The sequence below is a fragment of the Magnolia sinica genome, chromosome 6, assembly GCF_029962835.1.
Source record: "Magnolia sinica isolate HGM2019 chromosome 6, MsV1, whole genome shotgun sequence".
Lineage (NCBI taxonomy): Eukaryota > Viridiplantae > Streptophyta > Magnoliopsida > Magnoliales > Magnoliaceae > Magnolia > Magnolia sinica.
This window is the reverse complement of record NC_080578.1, coordinates 18,019,732-18,039,687: the sequence shown is the minus strand read 5'-3', so window position 1 is coordinate 18,039,687 and position 19,956 is coordinate 18,019,732. Positions and strand designations below refer to the sequence as shown.

General features: G+C 38.7%; 1 protein-coding gene and 2 long non-coding RNA genes across 5 annotated transcripts; 1 reads left to right on the top strand and 2 right to left on the bottom strand.

The window, feature by feature from the left end:
* The first annotated feature begins 1,979 nt into the window (after nt 1-1,979).
* On the top strand, nt 1,980-12,626 carry LOC131248443 (apoptosis inhibitor 5-like protein API5). 3 transcript variants are annotated; one of them, XM_058248725.1, is made up of 4 exons: nt 1,980-2,103; nt 9,290-10,085; nt 10,600-10,706; nt 11,327-12,626. In XM_058248725.1, exons 2-4 carry the CDS (start codon nt 9,915-9,917, stop codon nt 11,352-11,354), a joined length of 306 nt encoding a protein of 101 aa, XP_058104708.1. In that variant the 5' UTR covers nt 1,980-2,103; nt 9,290-9,914; the 3' UTR covers nt 11,355-12,626. The 3 variants fall into 3 exon arrangements, 1 of the variants encoding a protein (XP_058104708.1); XR_009172231.1 differs by lacking the exon at nt 10,600-10,706; XR_009172232.1 differs by lacking the exons at nt 1,980-2,103; nt 9,290-10,085 and adding an exon at nt 10,092-10,517.
* Nucleotides 3,348-5,776, bottom strand: LOC131248445 (uncharacterized). Its single transcript, XR_009172234.1, has 3 exons — nt 5,006-5,776; nt 4,059-4,129; nt 3,348-3,636 (listed from the first exon to the last, which is right to left on the bottom strand). It is a non-coding gene; the product is annotated as an uncharacterized LOC131248445 (long non-coding RNA).
* LOC131248444 (uncharacterized) lies at nt 6,247-9,138 on the bottom strand. The gene is made up of 3 exons (XR_009172233.1): nt 8,490-9,138; nt 8,353-8,406; nt 6,247-7,943 (listed from the first exon to the last, which is right to left on the bottom strand). It is a non-coding gene; the product is annotated as an uncharacterized LOC131248444 (long non-coding RNA).
* Nucleotides 12,627-19,956: the final 7,330 nt, after the last annotated feature.

The following is a 19,956-nucleotide window of genomic DNA, read 5'->3' as shown; positions in this document are numbered from 1 at the left end:
CAGTTTTGACTCACTTTTGGGCTTGTAACCTAGAATGATATGGAAAAATGGATGGAGGGTGTGGATAAAACACATACATCGACTAGTAGTCCCCTCACTACTTGTAGCGTGCAAACCTGCAATAGGAAACTAGGTGAGGCCCATTATACTGTTTGTGAAAAATTCATTCCGTCCATTAATTCTACCAAAATATATTAGGGCATGAACCCAAAAATGAGGCAAATCCAAAACCGAAGTGGCAGCATGATAGGAGACAATGAGGATCGAACATGCACAACAGTAAGGATTGAATGTCCACAATTGAAACATTGGTGGGCCACAAATTTTTTTTTTTTGTCAGGCTAATATTTTTGTGATTTCAGTTCATCGCAAATGACCTATGAACAATGTGGATGACATATATAAACATCACGGTGGACTTGACCAAAGTTTCAACAGTAGGCATTTTTCTAACCACGCACCTTTTCTCCTTCTGCCCACTTGAGTTTTGGATCTGCATGCCGGTGGATTAGGTGAGACCCTAGACTCACCCAAAGACTGTGCAGCCCTTACAGTGGGGCCCACCTTGATGTATATATTCTGTATTCAGGGGGTTCATTCATTTTTCTAGATCATTTCAGGGCATTATATATGTCAAAAAATATCCAATAATCAGGTGAACCATACCATAGGAAACAGTGGTGATTCAAGGCTCCAACATTAAAAACTTCTTAGGGCACACTTTAATCTTTCTATACTATTTATTTGCCATCCAATACGTTGACAAGGTCACATAAACGTGGACAAAGGGAAAAAGCAAACGTCAGCTTGATCAAAAACTTTTGTGCTCATTAATGGTCAATCAACATTGTTTCCAATGGTATGGTCCACTTGATTATTGAATATACTTTAATTTTGGATCATCGTGGATACAAATTACATACACTAAGGTGGCCCTAGGGTAAGGGCTGCACCCTCTTGGGTGAGGCTGGGTCTCACCCAATCCTTCTATCTTTTGGCCTATATCCTAACATGATCGAAAAAAAATAAATGGGTAGAGAAAATTTCTTACAAATATTAGGGTAGCCCCACCTAGCTTCCTCGGTGGCAAGTTCTCAGCCTGCATCTGTCTGATTACCCATCTTTCTGGAAGTATTTTACATGCGGCCTAGCCTCGCCCAAGACAGTATTCCCCTTACCTTGGGGCCCCACCTTGATATATGCATTGTATATCCACATCATCCATCCATTTTGCAAAATCATTTTAGGACATAAGCCTAAAAAATGAAGCAGCTCCAAATCTTAGGTGGGCCATATTGAAGAAATAGTGGTGGTTAATTGAATGCTCCACCATTAAAAACTTCTTAGGGCCCACGTAATGTTTTGCTAATGTTCATTTGCCATCCAACCTGTTGATAAGGTCACAAAGTTGATGAAAGGATCAAAGAAATATCAGCTTGATCCAAAAAAATTGTGACCAACAAAGTGTTAATGGTCAATCACCACTGTTTCCTGTGGTGTACAATACACCAAAAATGTGACTATTTTTTTAATTCTGGTACGGCTTAAGACCGTACCAAATTTGCAACAGTAAATTTAAAGAAAAAACCGTACTTTCAGCCCCAGCCGCAGCCACTCTCTCTCTCTCTCTGGATCTCTCCCTTTCTCCCACTCCCGATCTCCCTCCCTCTCGATCTCTCTCCCTATCTCTCTCCTGCTCCCGATCTACCTCCCTCTCAATCTCTCTCCCGCTCCCTCATTCCCAATCTCCCTCCCTCTCGATCCAATTTCGATTGAACCGCATGTCCCGATAGCAGATTCGATCTCTCTATCGATCAGGATATCTGATGGCGGAGATATATGGAGAGCTCGAGGACTGGCTCTCTTAGAGATTGAAAAATGCTTGGCCTCGCATAGAAGAATGCCGGGTTCTGTAATTCTCCCGTCGTCTGTCAAACCGGTTTGGGCGAACGGAATCTGGTCTAAAGCACAAGCTGACATCGCCTTCGATCAGCACCAAAAGGTTTTTCTTTTTCTTTTTCCTTTTTTTTTTGTATTTTCTTGAGGAAATGGTTATAGTGGCTTAGTCAAGTCACTTTAGATGGGTTTAAGATGCACATTTCTGTCCCCACTACAACAATTGGGACGGCGCTAGTCAAGCGCCGCCAATTGTAAGCGCGGGTAAAAGTCACTCCTAGCGCCAGTAAAAGTGGTTTGTGGACACTTTTCCTCACGAAAAAGCGTCGTAAGATTTCTACACAAGCGCCGGTAAAGGCCTTTGTATGGATTTAAGAGGCCCTAGCATACCAGTAATTTTTTATTATTATATATAATTCAATCAAACCTGTATTTTTTTAAATATTTGAAACATAAAAATGATGCAATACAAATAAAACTGAATATTAAACAAAATTTATATTACTACAATTAAAAAATATATATAAATTTATTACAATAAATAGTCTTGAATATAAATAAATAAATAAAAACAAATCCTCTATATGGTCTACTCCTAGCACGAGTGGCGTCAAAAGGCTGAAGTTATTTGAACTCTGGATTGCCCCACTTGTATGCCGTTTGAGATGGCGTCTGCATAGTGGCCAGAGATGCAGAAGAAGCATCAAAGTCAAGAGTACTGTATGCAGAACCGTTATTGCTAGGAACTCTAATTTCTTCCTTCTCAGATGTGCCTAGCATCATTGTCATTTGCTTCAAATCTTTGAGCTTGGATTACGTCAACTTCGGATTCGGCTCCTACTGACAAACCTCCAAGTTCTTCTGAAAATTCAAACGGACCACGGTGTTCCTTGTCAGAAAACATGTAAGAGGGCTGCAAGTTTTGTAAATTTTCAGTTAGATGAGTAAGGAAACTTCAAAACTCATTATCATCATCATCTAAGCCTTACCCCAACTAATTAGGTTCAGCAGAGAAGTTGAAAACTACATAAGATTTTTTATTCTTCTTCTTCTGGATGCTGTTCTAAAACAAGGCATTTTTTCTAAAACTAGAGATCCCAATCCCCCAGTTAGATGCTTCTGGATGTTGTTCCATATATTCTGTCATATCAAATGAAACCTGTTCAAAAGATAAAACACAACATTTAATCCAAGGCCCAAGATTATAGCTACACATGTACTTACATTCATAGGAAAATAAAACTCCTTGATTTTAATCAAGAAACCTAATTACAACAATTGAGCATAACTCATAAGGAACTAGCATAAAGCACTCAACGTCCAATGGTGCAGATTAGCTATAAACTTTAGAAGTCAAACCAAATTCGGATGGATACACAAGTGAAGAAAAGAAAATTTGCATAGACTATGGTTTGTCACTTCTTTCACTTAACATGGAAGGAACTGTTGGATTAGCTATAAACTGTAAATTAATTAAATTTGCATGAATGCATAAGAGACAAAAACAGATAAAACTCCTTGATCTCTAATACATATGAACAAGACCGATAAAAAGTCTATTCAACAAACAAAACAAGAATGAAATGAAAGACGTATAACAAATCAACCACCTGTAAACATGAACCACTTAACTCTTAACTGTTGCTTCCATAAGTCATCCAGGCAATAATACTCAGCTGATGAATCCAAGATACTCCAACATTTATCTATCCAGCCATTAGTAGATCAGCAGTTACTCCCCTATACAGAGTAAAAACAGAAAATATCAGATTCTCACCCTGCACAAAAAGGAAAGAAAATATCAGATTCTTGCCCTGCACAAAAAGATGAGACTTGGATATGTGGAGCCACAGGAAACTATGTAAAGAACAAAACAGTGAAATTCAAGTAAGCTAACATGTTCAAGGTCTGCAAGATCTGGAAATCTTCCTCACGAAAGCGGAAAAAAAAAAAAAAAAAAAAAAAGGAAGAAGAAGAAGAAGAAGAGAAACTAAAATATAGTGAGAATCAGCAAACAAAATGCAGAGGAGCTAAAAGACCCTGGTTACAAGTTCCAAATCCCAATTTCAGGTTCAAGATGATGACACTGAACCATGCACCAAAAAAATCTACATCTAAGAGATGATTGTCTATAAAGATGAATTGGATCCAGGGACTCTCACTTCTTGCCAAGGAACTGCCCCATATGAGCTTCCCATTGGCTGCATTTGTGCAGTTAAATAATGATGGAAATCTGGACAAAAAGAATATTCACTGGTATTAAAGAAAGCATCAAACGACCTTGCTTTTGTCAGATAAATAATGTTGGCTACAGTCTCTGAAGTTGTTGCCATCGGATATACTCCAACAGTCATGACCATTATCACAGTCATCCCGTCGTAAATTGCCAGAAAACCATGACAAATCAATTTCATCTGTAGGCACCTCATCCATAACTTCAGCTGACAAATAATACTATGATTAGAAGATAATTGGATTGCAGAAATGAGGATCTCATGTCAAATGGACTGAATATAAAGGCTCTAGAGTAAATATAACCAACCTGCCTCTTTGACAACACTCTCAAGCCTAACTGTGTGTGCCTGCGATATGAATGAAATCTACATTCAGACAACGAAAAAGTCCAAACAATGTGAGAGAGGCAGAACACAAACCTCTTGTCCAGGCCCACTAATTTGAAACTCTCCATCCATCATTAAGTTTTTATTGGCAACATTTATTTCATCCACCGATGGGCCAGGCAGAACTGTAGGCTCCTGTGATTTCTGATCCTTATTGGAAGGATCAGAATTTGAAGTCATATTGACCATCACTGAGATCCTTGGAACTGGATGGTTTCCATCTGTTTGGGAGAACAATTCCCGCAACCCTTTTACAGTACAAAGCAACAGGCATTGATTAATTACGGAAGAAATACCAATATTGGGTCATGAAAATAACTCTTGCAACAAAATGTGAGGTAAGACGAGCAAAATTTCAAGACCACCATAAGTTCTTAGAGGTATCCATGTTAAACATACCCCTCATGTATCTATGTATCCTACTCGCATATCAACCAAAACGTGCTTTACAATCAAATTTCCTGTGTGTTAACTAGTTCACCTCATACCTGTTGAGAATAGGCAGGATTCCACTGCTGGCCCGGTGCTTGAGGAGCCTGTGGCCAAGCTTGAGGTTGAAGTCCATAACCTGCAGCCCACTGGTTCTGTGCATTTGGATATATATGCACCTATGAGCGATTGAGCTTGTGAAGGAACAGCTGCTTAATAGGTCCTGACTATTAAGAAGAAATCAATCAAATAATGCATATCTTCGGGTTTCCACGTAATCAAATTAGCAGATTGAGAGAAGCACTTCAGATTTCTCATGAAAGTAGAATAATTTCATGTACAAACACTTGATTGTTAGAAGAAGTGGATAATAGATCTCTTGGCCAATTGGGTTGACCAAGATCATTCTACCACTTTATTCTAACATTAAGATGTGGCAAACCCTGAAATTAGACCATTTCCTCAAGCTAAAGTGGAGAAAAGATCATTCTACTGTGAACATGAACTATCATCCTACACATGCAGATTAAACTAGTTGCTTGTGATCTTTAGTCATTGTACATGTACCATCTTCATAATAATATACCTTGTAAATCACATTGATATGATTTTACGTAAAACCAATATCTATCATTTATGACATTTGTCTTTATTTATTTGCCTATGCCAAGCCAAATAACTTATGAAAGAATACCAATAATTTGTCTAATCATCATGTGAACCACCAGTTACTATCTTTTAGAATAAAAACTTGCTCATGATATACATCCAATATCCACGTGTAGATTGCTTGATGAGTGGACTATCCTGATTTTTGTATGGACATTTTGATGGTGAGCCCCTCTACCTAGTGTTCAAATGTCCCACAAGCTTGCCACATTAAAATTTGCATTACATGTGAAGGTGCAAATAAAGGGCGTGTTAAGGGTTATAAATACTTAAATGTGATAAACTGTTGACATACTCATAAATCATAATGTACATTGCATTGTGGCTTAGATTGTGCCATGATTTTTTTTTTTAAATGCTGGCCTCACATGTGGAAGTATATATCATAAAATGATCTGGTTCCACGGCTTAGTTTAGACAGACAGTGTTTCAACTATAAGATCATGTGTTTGAGTGACCATGTGGTGTGATGTGGGCGTGTGACCGTGTAAAAAAAAAAAGTATATTGTGTAAGTGCAGGTTTTATGAGTCCAAGAGTCACCATGTTATGAACCCCAATGGTTTATGAGTTCTAATGCTTTCGGCAAGTTGGTTGGGCTCTTAGCAATTGGTAAAAGAGCCAACACCACATACTGTGTTTGGTTCACGAAAGAAGCCAGTTGCAGCTGCACAAAGTAACTGAGGACTAGACTAAAAGTAGCTCTGATCTCGTGATTATTTGAAAACCAGTAGATTCAACATGTCATGTGAGTCTCTAGAGGACAGGCAGTACAAAAAAAGGGGCCATGCCACACCTAGCTAAATGTAAACATATACAACACTGAAAAGCCAAAACCTGTCAAAGGCCTATAACTGAACAGAGGACAGATAGCTAAACTCACTTGGCCACTCAGAACAGTGGCAACCGCTGCACAAGAGCCAGAACCGCGACTAAAGATCTGCAGCAACTTCAGTGGCTTGGAAATTCTTCCCCATGCGCCCCTCCAGTGCAAGGAGCAGGCAAGCGGATAAGAAGCAGACACTGCACCATTGTTCCAGCAACCACAAGATTTTCAGCAGCCAGCAGCTCAAACAAGAAATGCACAGCCCGCTCCTGGAGTAAAAACAATTCAATGACAAATAGAACTGCAAGCAGCCCATATCCAATTTAGAACATATGATGATGTCCTATAAAGAGAATAAGGGACATTGATGTATTTCTCATTAAAAAATTTGATATTTAGAAAATACAATAAAAGTAAGAGTAACTCTACAGAAAAGCACGACAATGATGAAACCCTGTAGTGTGGTCAAAGAGAGCAATTGGTGCATCTGGATAATCCATATGGTGGACCAATTATGCTGAACAAACAGTAGAAAAATTACACCCGGGGTCAGGAATTATGCCCAATTTATTTGGTTTTCAAACCTTCAAACACCCCCGCAAGAAAAAAGAAAATAAAATAAAAAAGCACTAAAAGTCGGTAATGTTTGTACCACTAAAAGTGAACTGTTTTGCTCAATTGCAAACAATAGTTGCTTCCACCGCTGAATTGAAAAAGACAAAACAGAGGAAGCCAATAGTTAATACTGCAGGCCCTAAATTCTTGCCACCTCCACCCTTTAAAGAATGCTTTCCAAAGAGCACAAAAGAATGCAGGCATGTGTTGGTTTCTTTTCTTTTCTGTTTTTTTTTTTTTTTTTCATTTCCCTTCTTTAAATACTGTTTAATGCATTTGATGTAAGGAATGTTATCACATGTTGTTTCATTTTAGTAGATTTGTTTTACATTATAGGATTTGTTCTCCACAGTTTCTAAACTTAAAATTTTTTTTTCATCTTCTATTCAGGATTGAACCAGGGTGTTAGTGGTCTTCCACTAAAAGGATGGCCTCCACTTGTGATATTAGACAAACCAGGCTCATGACTACCAAAGCCATGCATTCATGGGGTGCCTCCTCTTGTGATCCAAATGACACCATGCCAAAGCCATGCACGTAACTTTTGAGAAAATTTACTGGATGTCTCCACTTGTGATTCAGATGAAATGAGAAAAGATCATGACAGAATTTCATGGCAAGAATGGAGGAAAAATATTATTGCATTTGGTACACATGATGATCAAGATGCATATGCATTGAACAAGAGTAGTCCACACTGGTTTACAATAAGAAATTCAGAATTCTTAACATTGCCATTAAGGCCTATCCCAGTTATTTGGGATAGGCTGAAATTCATACATGAGATGAAATTAGAACATTTCATTGAGTATGCATACCTCATCAAATTGAACACTTCCAACTCTTGATAATTGTCAGCAATTAGATGCAAACTCTGGTCCAAAATATTCTGCAACTTGCCACATTAAAATAAAATAAAATAAAAAAATTTTAAAAAAAAAAAGGAAGAAGAAGAAGAAGAAGAAGAAGAAGAAGTTAAAAACGTGCTTCAATATAAAAAATTTTAAGATTCAACAATATAAAAAAAATGTATAGAAACAATAACAAGGAAATATTTTCATGCATTATATACAGGGTTGTTTGCTAGACACTTAAAAATGTGTTCATCTCATTTTAGTTACTCATAATATGTATTAGAGATCATGAATGTTGGTTATCAAGATTCTTTTTAATCCTGGAATGTGATATCTAATACATGATAAAGATTGACGGATATGAGATGAACTCAATTTAGGCGTCTACCAAACAGTCCATGAATGTGGACAACTTCTACATTAAATAGAGCACCACTAACAAACCTGTATTTGTTTAATGCTTTGTAGCTCTTCAGCCCCGTATTGTTGAGTCTCAACCTATAGGAATTTAACAATAATAAAATCAGGACAAGATATACCGGTGTAGCAGCAAAATACTAAATTCATGAAAGAGCCAAAACCTATGAGACACGACATAGATAGAGTAACATAGGCTAAACAAGTGCTATTCTAAACACTTGAGTGTCTTCCTTTGCCTTCCTAAGCTTCAAGAAACCCTTGATCAGCCCATGGTAAACACTCACATCAAGCTATCTTATCCCCTCCATAAACCAAAGCAGCTAATGTTGTATTAGCAGCACTAATCCCTCTCTTGAGCATTTCGTCAAACACCATTTATGCTTCATTCAGCTTCCCCTTTCTACACAACCAAATGATCAACAGATTTCCATAAAAAAATCCTCAACCATAAAAATACTATAAAAAAATCATAAAATCAACAGATTTTCAGCAGAAAAGGGGGGAAAAGTGAAGATCGAAGGGATGGATCTGACTGTCTCCGTCCTTCTCAAACATGCCAAATGCCTCCTTGAACTCAGAGATCTGATAATCCCCAAACTCACCTCTCTCAGCGTCGATGTCGGCGTGGACGGCAAACCGAGCATCTTCAACGAGAGAGAGAGAGAGAGAGGAAAATCGAGACCGAGAGCAAGAGAGGAACAGTCGATTGAGGAGAAGACGATGGAGAGATAAAGGTATTTTGTGGAGAAGTCGAGAGATTGGGTTTTTTTTTTTTTTTGGGAGAAATGGTTAGTCGGTGGGTTTTTTAGGGAGGAGAAGAGAGTTAGAGAGAGAGAGAGAGAGAGGTGAGGCGATTTGGGTTCCGGGACTTCTTCAACATATTTGTGACCGCAGGTGATTTATGGGAACTATCCGTCAGACACTTGTAAAAAAGCGCCGGTTATTCCAGCATTTCTTGTAGTGCTCACAGGGTTATGGTTCAATCATCAAGGGATACATCCTCGATGGTGTTCTTTTGGGGCCGGCAAGACGATTGTCATCCCTTGGAAGGTACCTAATGCCTTCGCAGAAACCCTTGACCTTCTCAATGCATTAATACAGATTGTTTAACGGTTAAGGTCTGAGGAAAGGCAACTCCTTTGGATGTCAATTTTCCCTATTTTTCCACATCTGGCGACCTCATTTCAATACGGTGGTCTAAATACCTGTTTATGACTAGTGGAGCTATGATTCGGCTGAATAATGTATCCTACTTAGCAATTTTATCTTCCATTTAAGTGCCAACGGGGGCCACATTAACTCCCAAGCTACTTGTGAATCTGATGGCACTGATCATTTGGCTGCTGGCTTGTGTTACAGTAGAACTGACAATCTTTTTCTAGTAGATGTAATGTGATTTTGTTTTCAATTGTAGCATTTAGAGGCAAGGAAAGACTACAAGTTTTGAGGGATTCCTTTTGGCATTCAAGTAGAACTGACAATCTTTATCTAGTAGTTCTATGTTGGATTAACAATGAGGATTATGGGGGAGTCATAGTTCATGAAGATGCAATGTGTACTGTTTATACAAGATTTAATCAGCAATTATGATATTTGCAAGTTCTCTGCATTTTTATTTTGGTCTACTTATACTTCTTCTCTGTCAGCTGCCTGAAGAACGGAAACTAGATTTGCTAAAGAGCCTTGCAGAATGTTCACCTCATACAACACCACAGGATTCATGCCAGCTGCTTCCATCTGTTGTTCGGCTGTTAATGGTACATATTTGCACAGTCTAGATTGCGGTTGAGCGGAAGCGTCTGTTTTCAGTAGTTTGGGTTCATACTCTTCTTAGCATTCAGCTACATCTCTACAGCTATTTCATATCCTTCATTTCCTGCTGCTATGTAAATGGGACACTTGCATCTTTGTTGGCGTCAAAAACACATTTGGGGTGTCCGAAACTGGGACTGTTAGAAGTAAGGCTAAAACAAAACGTCACAATGCCAGTTACAAAGGGAACAGCTACTCTACGTGGAGTTATGCTATGAAAAATGCTTGCTGAATAGTGGCTATTGTTTTCTCGACAATGGCTTTTATATAATGGATTAGCAGCTGTTATCAACACCAGGATATATGGCATTAAGTTGTGATATGTGATGCCTTACATTGAATGTTTGTTGTACACATTTCACCATTTAGCTCACAAGGTTAGTGAAACCTTTTCAATCTATTGACTTATTTTATGTTTGTCTGGTTGTCCTTGCTGAATTGGTACTAAATCTGATGCAGACTCCTATTGCCATGAATAGTCTGCGCGGTTACAAGATAGTGACTGGCCAACCATCTGACAGGCTCGGGGAGGATTTTTCAGACCAGTACAAGGACTTCACTGAGAGGTAAAACTGTTATCAAAATAATTTGATCACTATTTCCTATTTCATATAGGGCGGACATTAATGCTTAACTTTTGTGAACATCTACCAATGAAAAGTTTGTAAAAAAAAAGAAGAAGAAGAAGGAAAAGATTCTTAGCTTTGGCGTTCTTACCATAAGAAATGTTTTTTTTTTCCTTTATAATTTTTTAATTCCTTTTTTGTTTCTTGTATTTCATTTGCAAGTCATTGCTTAGAGGTTAAATCTTTGTATTGGTATATGAAGTAATAGGAAGTAATAGTACCTCTTCTAGAATCTCTCATCATGAATGTGCATGCTATAATCTGCCCTTGCCCGTGCACATGCAAGGGTACTTTTCATAGGAAGGTCCTTATGTAGTAGTGGAACTTAGATTTCCTTATGATTTTTGGTTTTGACTATGTGCTGTATAGAGAAAAAGGTCCTTTGTTGTGCATCTGTTCTCCCTGGTCTGGTGAGCCAGTTGGCTTGGTTGCTGGAAGAAGTTGCAGTGCAACCTTAGTTCTTCCATTTGTCTGGTTTAAAATGTTCCACCAGTAAGGAGCATGTATTTGTGCTATTCTGATATGTTCCTGATTTTTGTCTTCTATTGGAATTTCCACAGACAAGGCAACAAGGATCTCCCTTCTTAACAGAGCTGAAGCAGAGACTGCTGCTTCCTTAGGGTGAGGCTGCACTGGCTGGGACTCGATACAACGTGCCCCTAATAAACTCCCTTGTGCTTTACGTAGGAATGCAGGTAACTTCTTTTGCACCGTTCGTGGTTCTTTATTTATATTATCATCTCCAGGTTTTCAAAAGAGGACAAATTTCAAAACTCACTATTTTAGACATACCTAGTGCAAGAAGATTGCTGTGAAGTTTTGTAATTGAAAGTAATGCTTCTGAAGTGATGAAATACCTGGTATTGTTTTCCCATAAGGCCATGTTTGGAAACCATGGATTCCATGCCTGACAATGGAAACGGAAAGGGGTTTGCCTTTAATATGATGACTTGTTTTGCTTGGATGGCAAAGAAAGGATGGTTTCCACCCAGTAATAATTACACTTTTCCATCCTCAAGAAACTAGCAGAGTATTTTGAGAGGAGTATGAGATTTCCACTTGCTATCCAAACAAGAACTCAAAATTGGAATCCATGTTTTAATAGCTCTCTTGGAAATCATCATTGGATAATTTATTTATTTTTCTTTTCCCCTGGATTCCATATATCCAAACATGCCCTAAGTGGTATTGGTTTTGGAATTAAAAGAGATGCTTCTGAACTGATGAATTACCCTCTAGTTTTTTTTTTTTTTCACCGAGAACCCCCTTCAATGATTTTTCTTTTAAAAAGTTTTTTGAAATTGATGAATAAACTGCAAACAAAGAGAAACAAAGCCCAAAAAGATCAGTAGAGATGGGTGACCCAACAACACCCACACACACATGCACACACACAAATAAAATAAGAAGCCCCAAATCAAAAGGCCACTCCTCCCTAGAACACTAGGAAGGAATTATGGCAAAAAAAGATCAACAGCGATGGGTGATCCTCTGGTCACCCTGCCAAGATTAAAAGACGGCTTAGCCAACACCGGTGATCTTCTGTCACCCTTCCAAGATTGAAAGACTGATAACATTAATTTCCAAGAAGTGTCCTCCCTACGTGTTGGCATCAGAACGAATCAAATGTCATTGTGAAATAATGCTAATTGCAGCAGGATGTAGCATCTGTAGCCGGTTGTTATTATTAAATAAGGCTATGATAGCGCCGGTCTTTAACCTCATGCTTATTTACATAGTGGCAATAGTCAAAGATATGATTTTGTAAAATTGTCATGGAGCTGTTTCGTTGTACTGGATTTCCACCTAGAAGAAAACAGAACATCTTTTGACTCTTTGAGTTTCGGAGCACTGCGGGCTATCCTTGAGCACTTGCTGTATATTTTGACTCCTCTCTCTCTCTCTCTCTCTCTCTCTCTCTCTCTTCATAAAGCTGACCCCAAATAATTCTTTTATCATGATAAATAATGAAACCTGGAGGATCTTAAAATTTCATCACTGTAAAAATTAATGGAAGAATGACTGAAGCCCTAACAAATGACAAAACCACCTGACATTCTCTATCCCCACCACCACAATAAACTTCATGATCATCATCATTTAAAATCAAATCACAGGAGCACTTTCTTTCTTTCTTTCTTTCTTTCTTTCTTTCTTTCTTTCTTCTTCTTCTTCTTCTTCTTCTTCTTCTTTTGAGTATTTGTATTATCTGGTGGTGTTTTTGGTCCTGCATATCTAGAAACTGATGACAATGGTTTGGGTTAGTATCAAATCATGTAGATCAGCTTCTACTGAGTACAACATTCGACAAATTTCTATTTAGCACATCTTTGAAATGTTAATAGCCTAAATTTCCAAATTAACTGAAGCTTCAGGAGTTTGCATTTTATTTACCTTTTCATGTTTGTTGAAATTCGTTAATTGTTACTAAAATGGCTGATCAATCGTGGAGGATTGAATAAAAATACATCAAACTGCTTTTAAGAAAAAGAAATAAAAAACCTGCCTTGAATGTGTACTTATTGAAGTTTGGTTGTGGCAGATTGTTTCTTCTAGTAATTCTTAGCTACTGATTATATTCCCGTCTGTATATAGTATTGTATGTATCAAACAATTTTGCTTGTTCATTCCAAAAATGAGCATTAACTTATATTTCATTGTTTATAATTCATTTATGGTTGCAGGACATCATCCAGGAGCAAATAATGAGGGTGTTGTTGGAGCGCCTAATTGTCAACCGACCCCATTCCTGGGGTCTTCTCATCTCTTTCATTGAACTCATCAAGGTAAATTAAAATAATTGGAACCATCAGTATACTGAGAATCCAAATGTTGAGTTTTTGTTCTTCTGGGCTGTTGGTATCTTTGTTTTTTTTTTTTTTTTGTTTGTTTTTTAAACTAGAATCAATCTCCTCCTTGTACCAAAGTTTTTGTTTTTGTTTTTTTTTTTCAGATCCTTTTATTCTGATTTTATTTGTTATATTGGATATCTTGATTGTTTATCAGACTTCTCAGACTTTCTCATATAGTTCTGATGGAAAGTTTCTAGCATCCTTAGGAAGTAGTGGTCCTTGTTGGGTTTGGTACCTAACTTCATTGACAGTTGTAGACAATTTACCAAGAGAAAATGTGAGCAGCTTGTTTAACTTACCTTTTTTCTTTCGATAGGCAATCTAGGCCCGAACCTATAATACTGTTTCATGTATTGCTGATTTTGAAACTGTTTCACAGGCCAGCATGGATGCATTGTTTCTCAACATGGCATCCAATATTGACCTATGAGATTGTGATGGGATTCAAGGGTATTTTCATTATTTTAATGGCTTAAAAAAAGTCCATTTCCTTCATTAAACCGACCCTTGGAAATTAGGTGTTTACCAATTTTCCTAGTCAGTGCTATATGGCATGCTTGCTTCTACTGTAAAGCTTTCTGCCTTAGCCCATACCTGCTTTCTTTTCTTTTTCTGCATTAACTTTTCTTCCTAGCTTCATTTTGTAATTTATTTAACCTGTCAATATGTGGATGCAATGGAGCAATTACTAGCGGGGGAGAGGAAGTGGAGAAAGCATAGGATAATTTTAAGTGAGAAGGATATTTTAGTATGTGCTCTTGAGCATCTGCACGACTAGCATGCAACACACATCAGTCACTTTCCTATTGTAAATATAAATAAGGGAGATGGGTCATTGTATGGAAAATTCTCAATATATCATTTCAAAACAAACACAAGATACATATCAATCTGTGATCTGAGAGACTTTGTATAAACAGAGAGATTGAAATATGGTTAAGTTCTCAATGCAGTTTGAAGGACAGCTTGTTCCTAAATGGAAAGATGCATTTGTTGATTACTGGTAGTTGAAAAAGGATCTGAAAAAAAATACATCTTCTCAATGAAAAGAATATGGTCTCAAAGCAGGAGAAACCTTCTGTCTTATACCAATCTCTTCTTCTCACGTTTCAGGAATTTCTTCATTTGGGGTCATGATCATAGGGACCATGGTGTCATTCAGGCATTTCTCTCTCTCTCTCTCTCTCTCTCTCTCTCTCTCTCTCTCTCTCCTTTTGTTTTATTAGCTGTACTTGAAAATTTAATGTTGTTATATGTTGTTCTTATTTGGGTCTCTCTCTCTCTCTCTCATGGTTATTGTAATTATCATTTTCATGTACTCTCTCTCTCTCTCTCTCTCTCTCTCTCTCTCTCTCTCTCTCTCTCTCTCTCTCTCTCTCTCATGGTTATTGTAATTGTCATTTCCTTATTTGGGCTCTCTCTCTCATGGTTATTGTAATTGTCATTTCCTTATTTGGGCTCTCTCTCATGGTTATTGTAATTGTCATTTTGCTGTTTTCTTCTTCTTTCTCAAAGGGATTTCTTGGTGTTGTTCTTTCATGTTTTTCTGGCAATGCAGGTTACTGATTTTCAATTAGCAAGGGAGAATCAACAGAATGTTTTGAAGCTCCATGCCCATTTCCATCTTTATATTGCTAACAGAATGTCCTTTACCTTCACTATGGTTTTATTCAAGATGATGGTTTTCATACCTTTTCTTTTCTTTTTCAGACTATTCAACGTCTATGTTCATGGCTTGCTCAGCTCCAAGAGACATACATGTTGCAAGGTACCTATATGGTAACCATTCCTTTTTGTTGCGTCGAAGAAATGAAACGTTAATCTTGGAATTGTTTCAAAATACTTGATCTTTTGTTGTTATAGCTGTTTATGGTTTTTCATTCTAGTTTCACATAAATAAAATTCAGGTGGAATGATTCCACGTTTCCTTGCAAAAAAAAGAAGAAAAAAAGACCATCAGCCATCTATTTTTTTTTTTTAATTATTTTTTAAAGGTGATTATGGTTTGAAGGTTGTGTGTGTTGGGTGTGTGTGTGCATGTGTAATAACAAAAAAAAAAAAAAAGTTGTGTCAGGAATATTATATTGTATTGATGCTGAGGGTCTTTTAAGAATTTGTCTGTTCTCAATATTGTTATGCAGGATTTGGCAACTGTGGTCCCAGATCTTGAACTAGCAGAAATATTATAATGCAGGGGCATTTTCACACTAGGCTTGAGTGGGGTCGCCTGTGGGATGCAGGGGCACACTCGAGGTGGGTGACCCATGCGATTTGGGGCCCACGGGGGAGGTCTCGTATTCAAGACTCTTTACCAGGGATGATTAATGCACATTTCACACCGGGTTCGAGTGGGGTGGCCCGTGGGATGCGGGGACACACTCAAGGTGGGCGACCCATGTGATTTGGGGCCCACGAAGGGAGTTCAACCGAGGTCCTAACCCATAAGATATGGGGCCTGGGCTATGAGATAAAAGGATTAATTCACCATACTCTAACAGTTCGAGCCTTTAGAGCAAGGGGTTAATTGTCCTACATCATATTATATATGGAAAACAGTGAGGGAGGATATGATGTCTCTTCTGTGGCATAAGTTCAAGGTTTGATCAGTTTGTTGGACCACTTTCTCTGAAATATTAACCCAATGTTCACTTTCCATTGCAGCTGACATGAATGAAATCAGGTTAAAAGTTGTTTTATGTGGCGGGTTTTGATAGGATATGGTGCCACTGGCTACAATTCGTCAGATGCCACAATTCCTTGACTATAATCTTCACTTGAATATTAACCCAATGTTCACTTTCCATTGTACAATTTTTTGGTTAAAAACCGTTCCAAAATAAGAAAAAAATACTATTCCTAAAATATAAAATTGAGCTGAATTTTTGCGACGGTTTTCAACCGTCCCTATTTTTTTGTAACACCCTATTTCAGAAACGGTTTTCAACTGTCCCTAATTTTTTGCGACGCCCAATTTACTCACGGTTGAAAACCGTTCCTAAAAAGTTTTTTCAACCATTCCTAGAGAGGGATTTTGGTGTAGTGTGTGGTCCACCTAAGATTTGAATCTGCTTCATTTTTGGGCTCATGCCATAAAATGATGGGAAAAATGGATGGATGGCTTGACATGGCCTAATTTTCCTCCTGCATTAATCAGACATGCTAATTTAATGCATGTTCTTACTACAGCTCATTCTACGGTCCTTAAGAGCATAGTTTCAAAATCGAAAAATCGACTAATCTTAGGGGACGCTCAAATGCCTGAAATTTTTTTAGTTGTAAACACATTACACCTGAAAAGAGTATCAGGTGTAATTGGTTTACATACTATTTCGTTTTGCTTTTAACTAGTAATTTGTTCACAGGTAAACAGATTGTGTTTGTCTAGCCTGCAAAGTGTTTACAATGAGTAAGTATTTATGCCATAGAAAGACTTGATTTTTTAGGGCCCTAAGAAAGCATTAAAACATGCACACACTAAATGTATTGGATGTCTTCCACCCATCATAGTGGGGCCTAAATGCAATCTAGAAGTTTTTTATGGTGGACATCCCATCCTTCCCTTATGTGGTCCATTTGATAATGGATGAGCTATTTTTTAGGGCCACATGAGAGCATCAAAGGAAGTACTGTAACATCCCGTCTAACCAGAACAGTGCCCTGGAGCCTCTACGTAGGATTTGCCATAGAACCATTCGCTTAAACCACTCGTAGGTGGGGTACCACAAATAAATTAACTTATGATTAGCCCATTAAGGTGGACCAATCTGGTTATGATCAAACTAAATACAGGCCTTCAATCCAGATAGCCCATTTGCACTTAACAACGGCCCGTGCGGGCCATACAGCTGCTAAGGAAGGTCAGAAAAATCTAAAAATTTAGAGAACCACAGATCTCACTGGGCTTATGGTCCATTGCGGACCACGGACTCAGTAGACATCCAAAAATTAATTATCCACGCCGTCCCAACGGCACTTGCCAAGTGCAACTCACCCCAGCCTACTAGACTCTAAATCTGACACTCTTAAATGAAACGGAGATATAAGACATTTCAGCCGTCGAATTTCTTTTAAATTTATGTTGAGGGCCTAAAGTATTTTTCTACCTCCGTCCACAAAATTGGGAACCCGATCGTGTGACGGTGACCGTTGATCGTAAATCGGACCCGTACGATAAAACCCCGCGTCCGTTTGCGTTCAAATTTTGCACGCCCCTTCATCGGGCCATGGAGCACCTATCCTGTAAGTTTCATAGCCAGGGGGCCATAAGAACCGCCCTAACAACTAGAATGGACCTCGTAGGGCCATTTAAAGATCGGAGCCGTACGATGAAACCCCGCGTCCGATCATCGTCAAATTTTGCATAGCCCCTCATCGGGCCATGAGACACCTACACACAAAATTTTGTAGCCCAATGGGTGATAAGGCCACCCTAAAGCTAAAAAAGGGAGTCCTAGAGGGCCATTGAGGGAATTTGTTAAACCTAAGGCCAATGGGCCCAAGTCTAAGAAATAAAGCCCTAAGGCTCTTCCTCTCATAACTCTCACCATCACTCCATCAACCAAAGAGAGTAAAGAGAGAGCAAAGAGAGCAAAGAGAGAAGAAGGAGAGTAAAGGTGAGAGTGAAGGTGGACCATAGATCGAAGTGGAGCCCAAGGGAGTTTCATCTAGCAAACCCCTACCTCTTCTTCAAGAAAACCCTCCACCACAACTGCAAGAACCGCTCCAGCTGATTTTATAGGTAAATTCCTTGTCTCTTTTTCTTGAAACCCTTGTGTGGAGAGGGGATTTGCATGGAGTTCTAACATGCAAGTGCTTTGCCTTAAGGATTCTGGCCAATTGACCCCAAAATCCACACTTTTAGGTCGTTCCCGAGATCTCAACGATCCATAGGTGAGGACTATTATTCTTAAGTGGCCTAGCACCAATTTTAGTATGAATCTAATGATTATGATTACTTGAAGATGTATTTGAAGAATCTAGAGAAAACCTAAGCTAGACCTTACATTTTAGATCCTCGCAATTAACAAGGATTGATTATGGCATGATTGTTGTTCCTCAACATGATTGGGCATGGGTTTGGTGAATGCATGTTCATTATTGCTTGATTCTTGTGTGATGATCCCTTATAGTTTGTATGTTACATTAATCCTTGTTGTATACATGTGCTTACTTAAGTCTTCAGTGTATGATATGCTAGCATTAGCCCTTGTTGCATGTTTGTATTATAAATGGTTTATAGCTCTTGATCTCCTCGCTAACCCCCACCACACATATGCACGTTTATCTTATAATACTGTTAGCATTTAAAATTATAGAAAAATCTGAACTTTCATATTTTAAAGTATGAATGCATGACATCACTTGTGTTAGATGTTAAATTCAGAATTGTTGAAGTGTCATTGATTACCCTCAAATCCCTATGTTAGTCAGGAAACCGAGGTGAGAGTAGGTGGTCCCGTTGGCAGGACTTCCCTGAGGCTACACCGGCGGATTTAGGCGGATGCGAATGAGCGACAGTAGTTAGACTACATGGGTCGCTTATACCCGATGTCGTCCGTCACGTGCTCGCATGGACTCGCCCAGTCTAGTCCACATACTGACTATGTTTGTTAACCCTGTTTGCTCACGCCTGTATGGAACCTAGAACACCCTTCAACCGTTGAAGCCTATCGATAACCAATTGAAACCGATCCACCAACTCATGAGCCGGGCATGGTGAAATGGGACACTATGTTCGAGTTGTCGGCCTACGCTGAGGTGACAAGCCTCCCCGTAGTAACCGTGAGCGATCCTTTTTTTTAGCATTCCCCATGTGCTTGAAGTCGGGAATGGGGAATCCGACGGGATCAAGGATCGCGGGGTCCTGACCTCGCACTTTGAGGGGCCTTGGCCTCGCAACTAGTTGAGGGCATTGATATGTGGGGTGTATCAGTTTTTCCAACCTGCTGGATGAATGAAATTAAATAAGAACTCGGCTAACATTATCATAATTGCATCGCACTAGTTAGGTTGGCGACTTGGCAACTGAGGTCGCGATGAGGGAGTGTTGGTCATACGCGATCGTTAGACGGAGTCGCTCGAGGGAGTGTTGTGGCGAGGTCATGCATCATATTATTTATCATGCATCTGCATTAACAAAATTGTTAGGTCTTTATGGATGCTTGTCTTTCATTAAATTCATAATGAAATTGATGTTTGTTACAACTTAACACTAATAGCACCCACTGAGTTGATCACTCACTCCCACTCTGAGATGGTCTTTTAAAACACCAACCAGACTCTCCCATAGTTGCAGGTGACGCAGAGTACGAGGAGCCTGGCGACGCGAGTCTTGATGA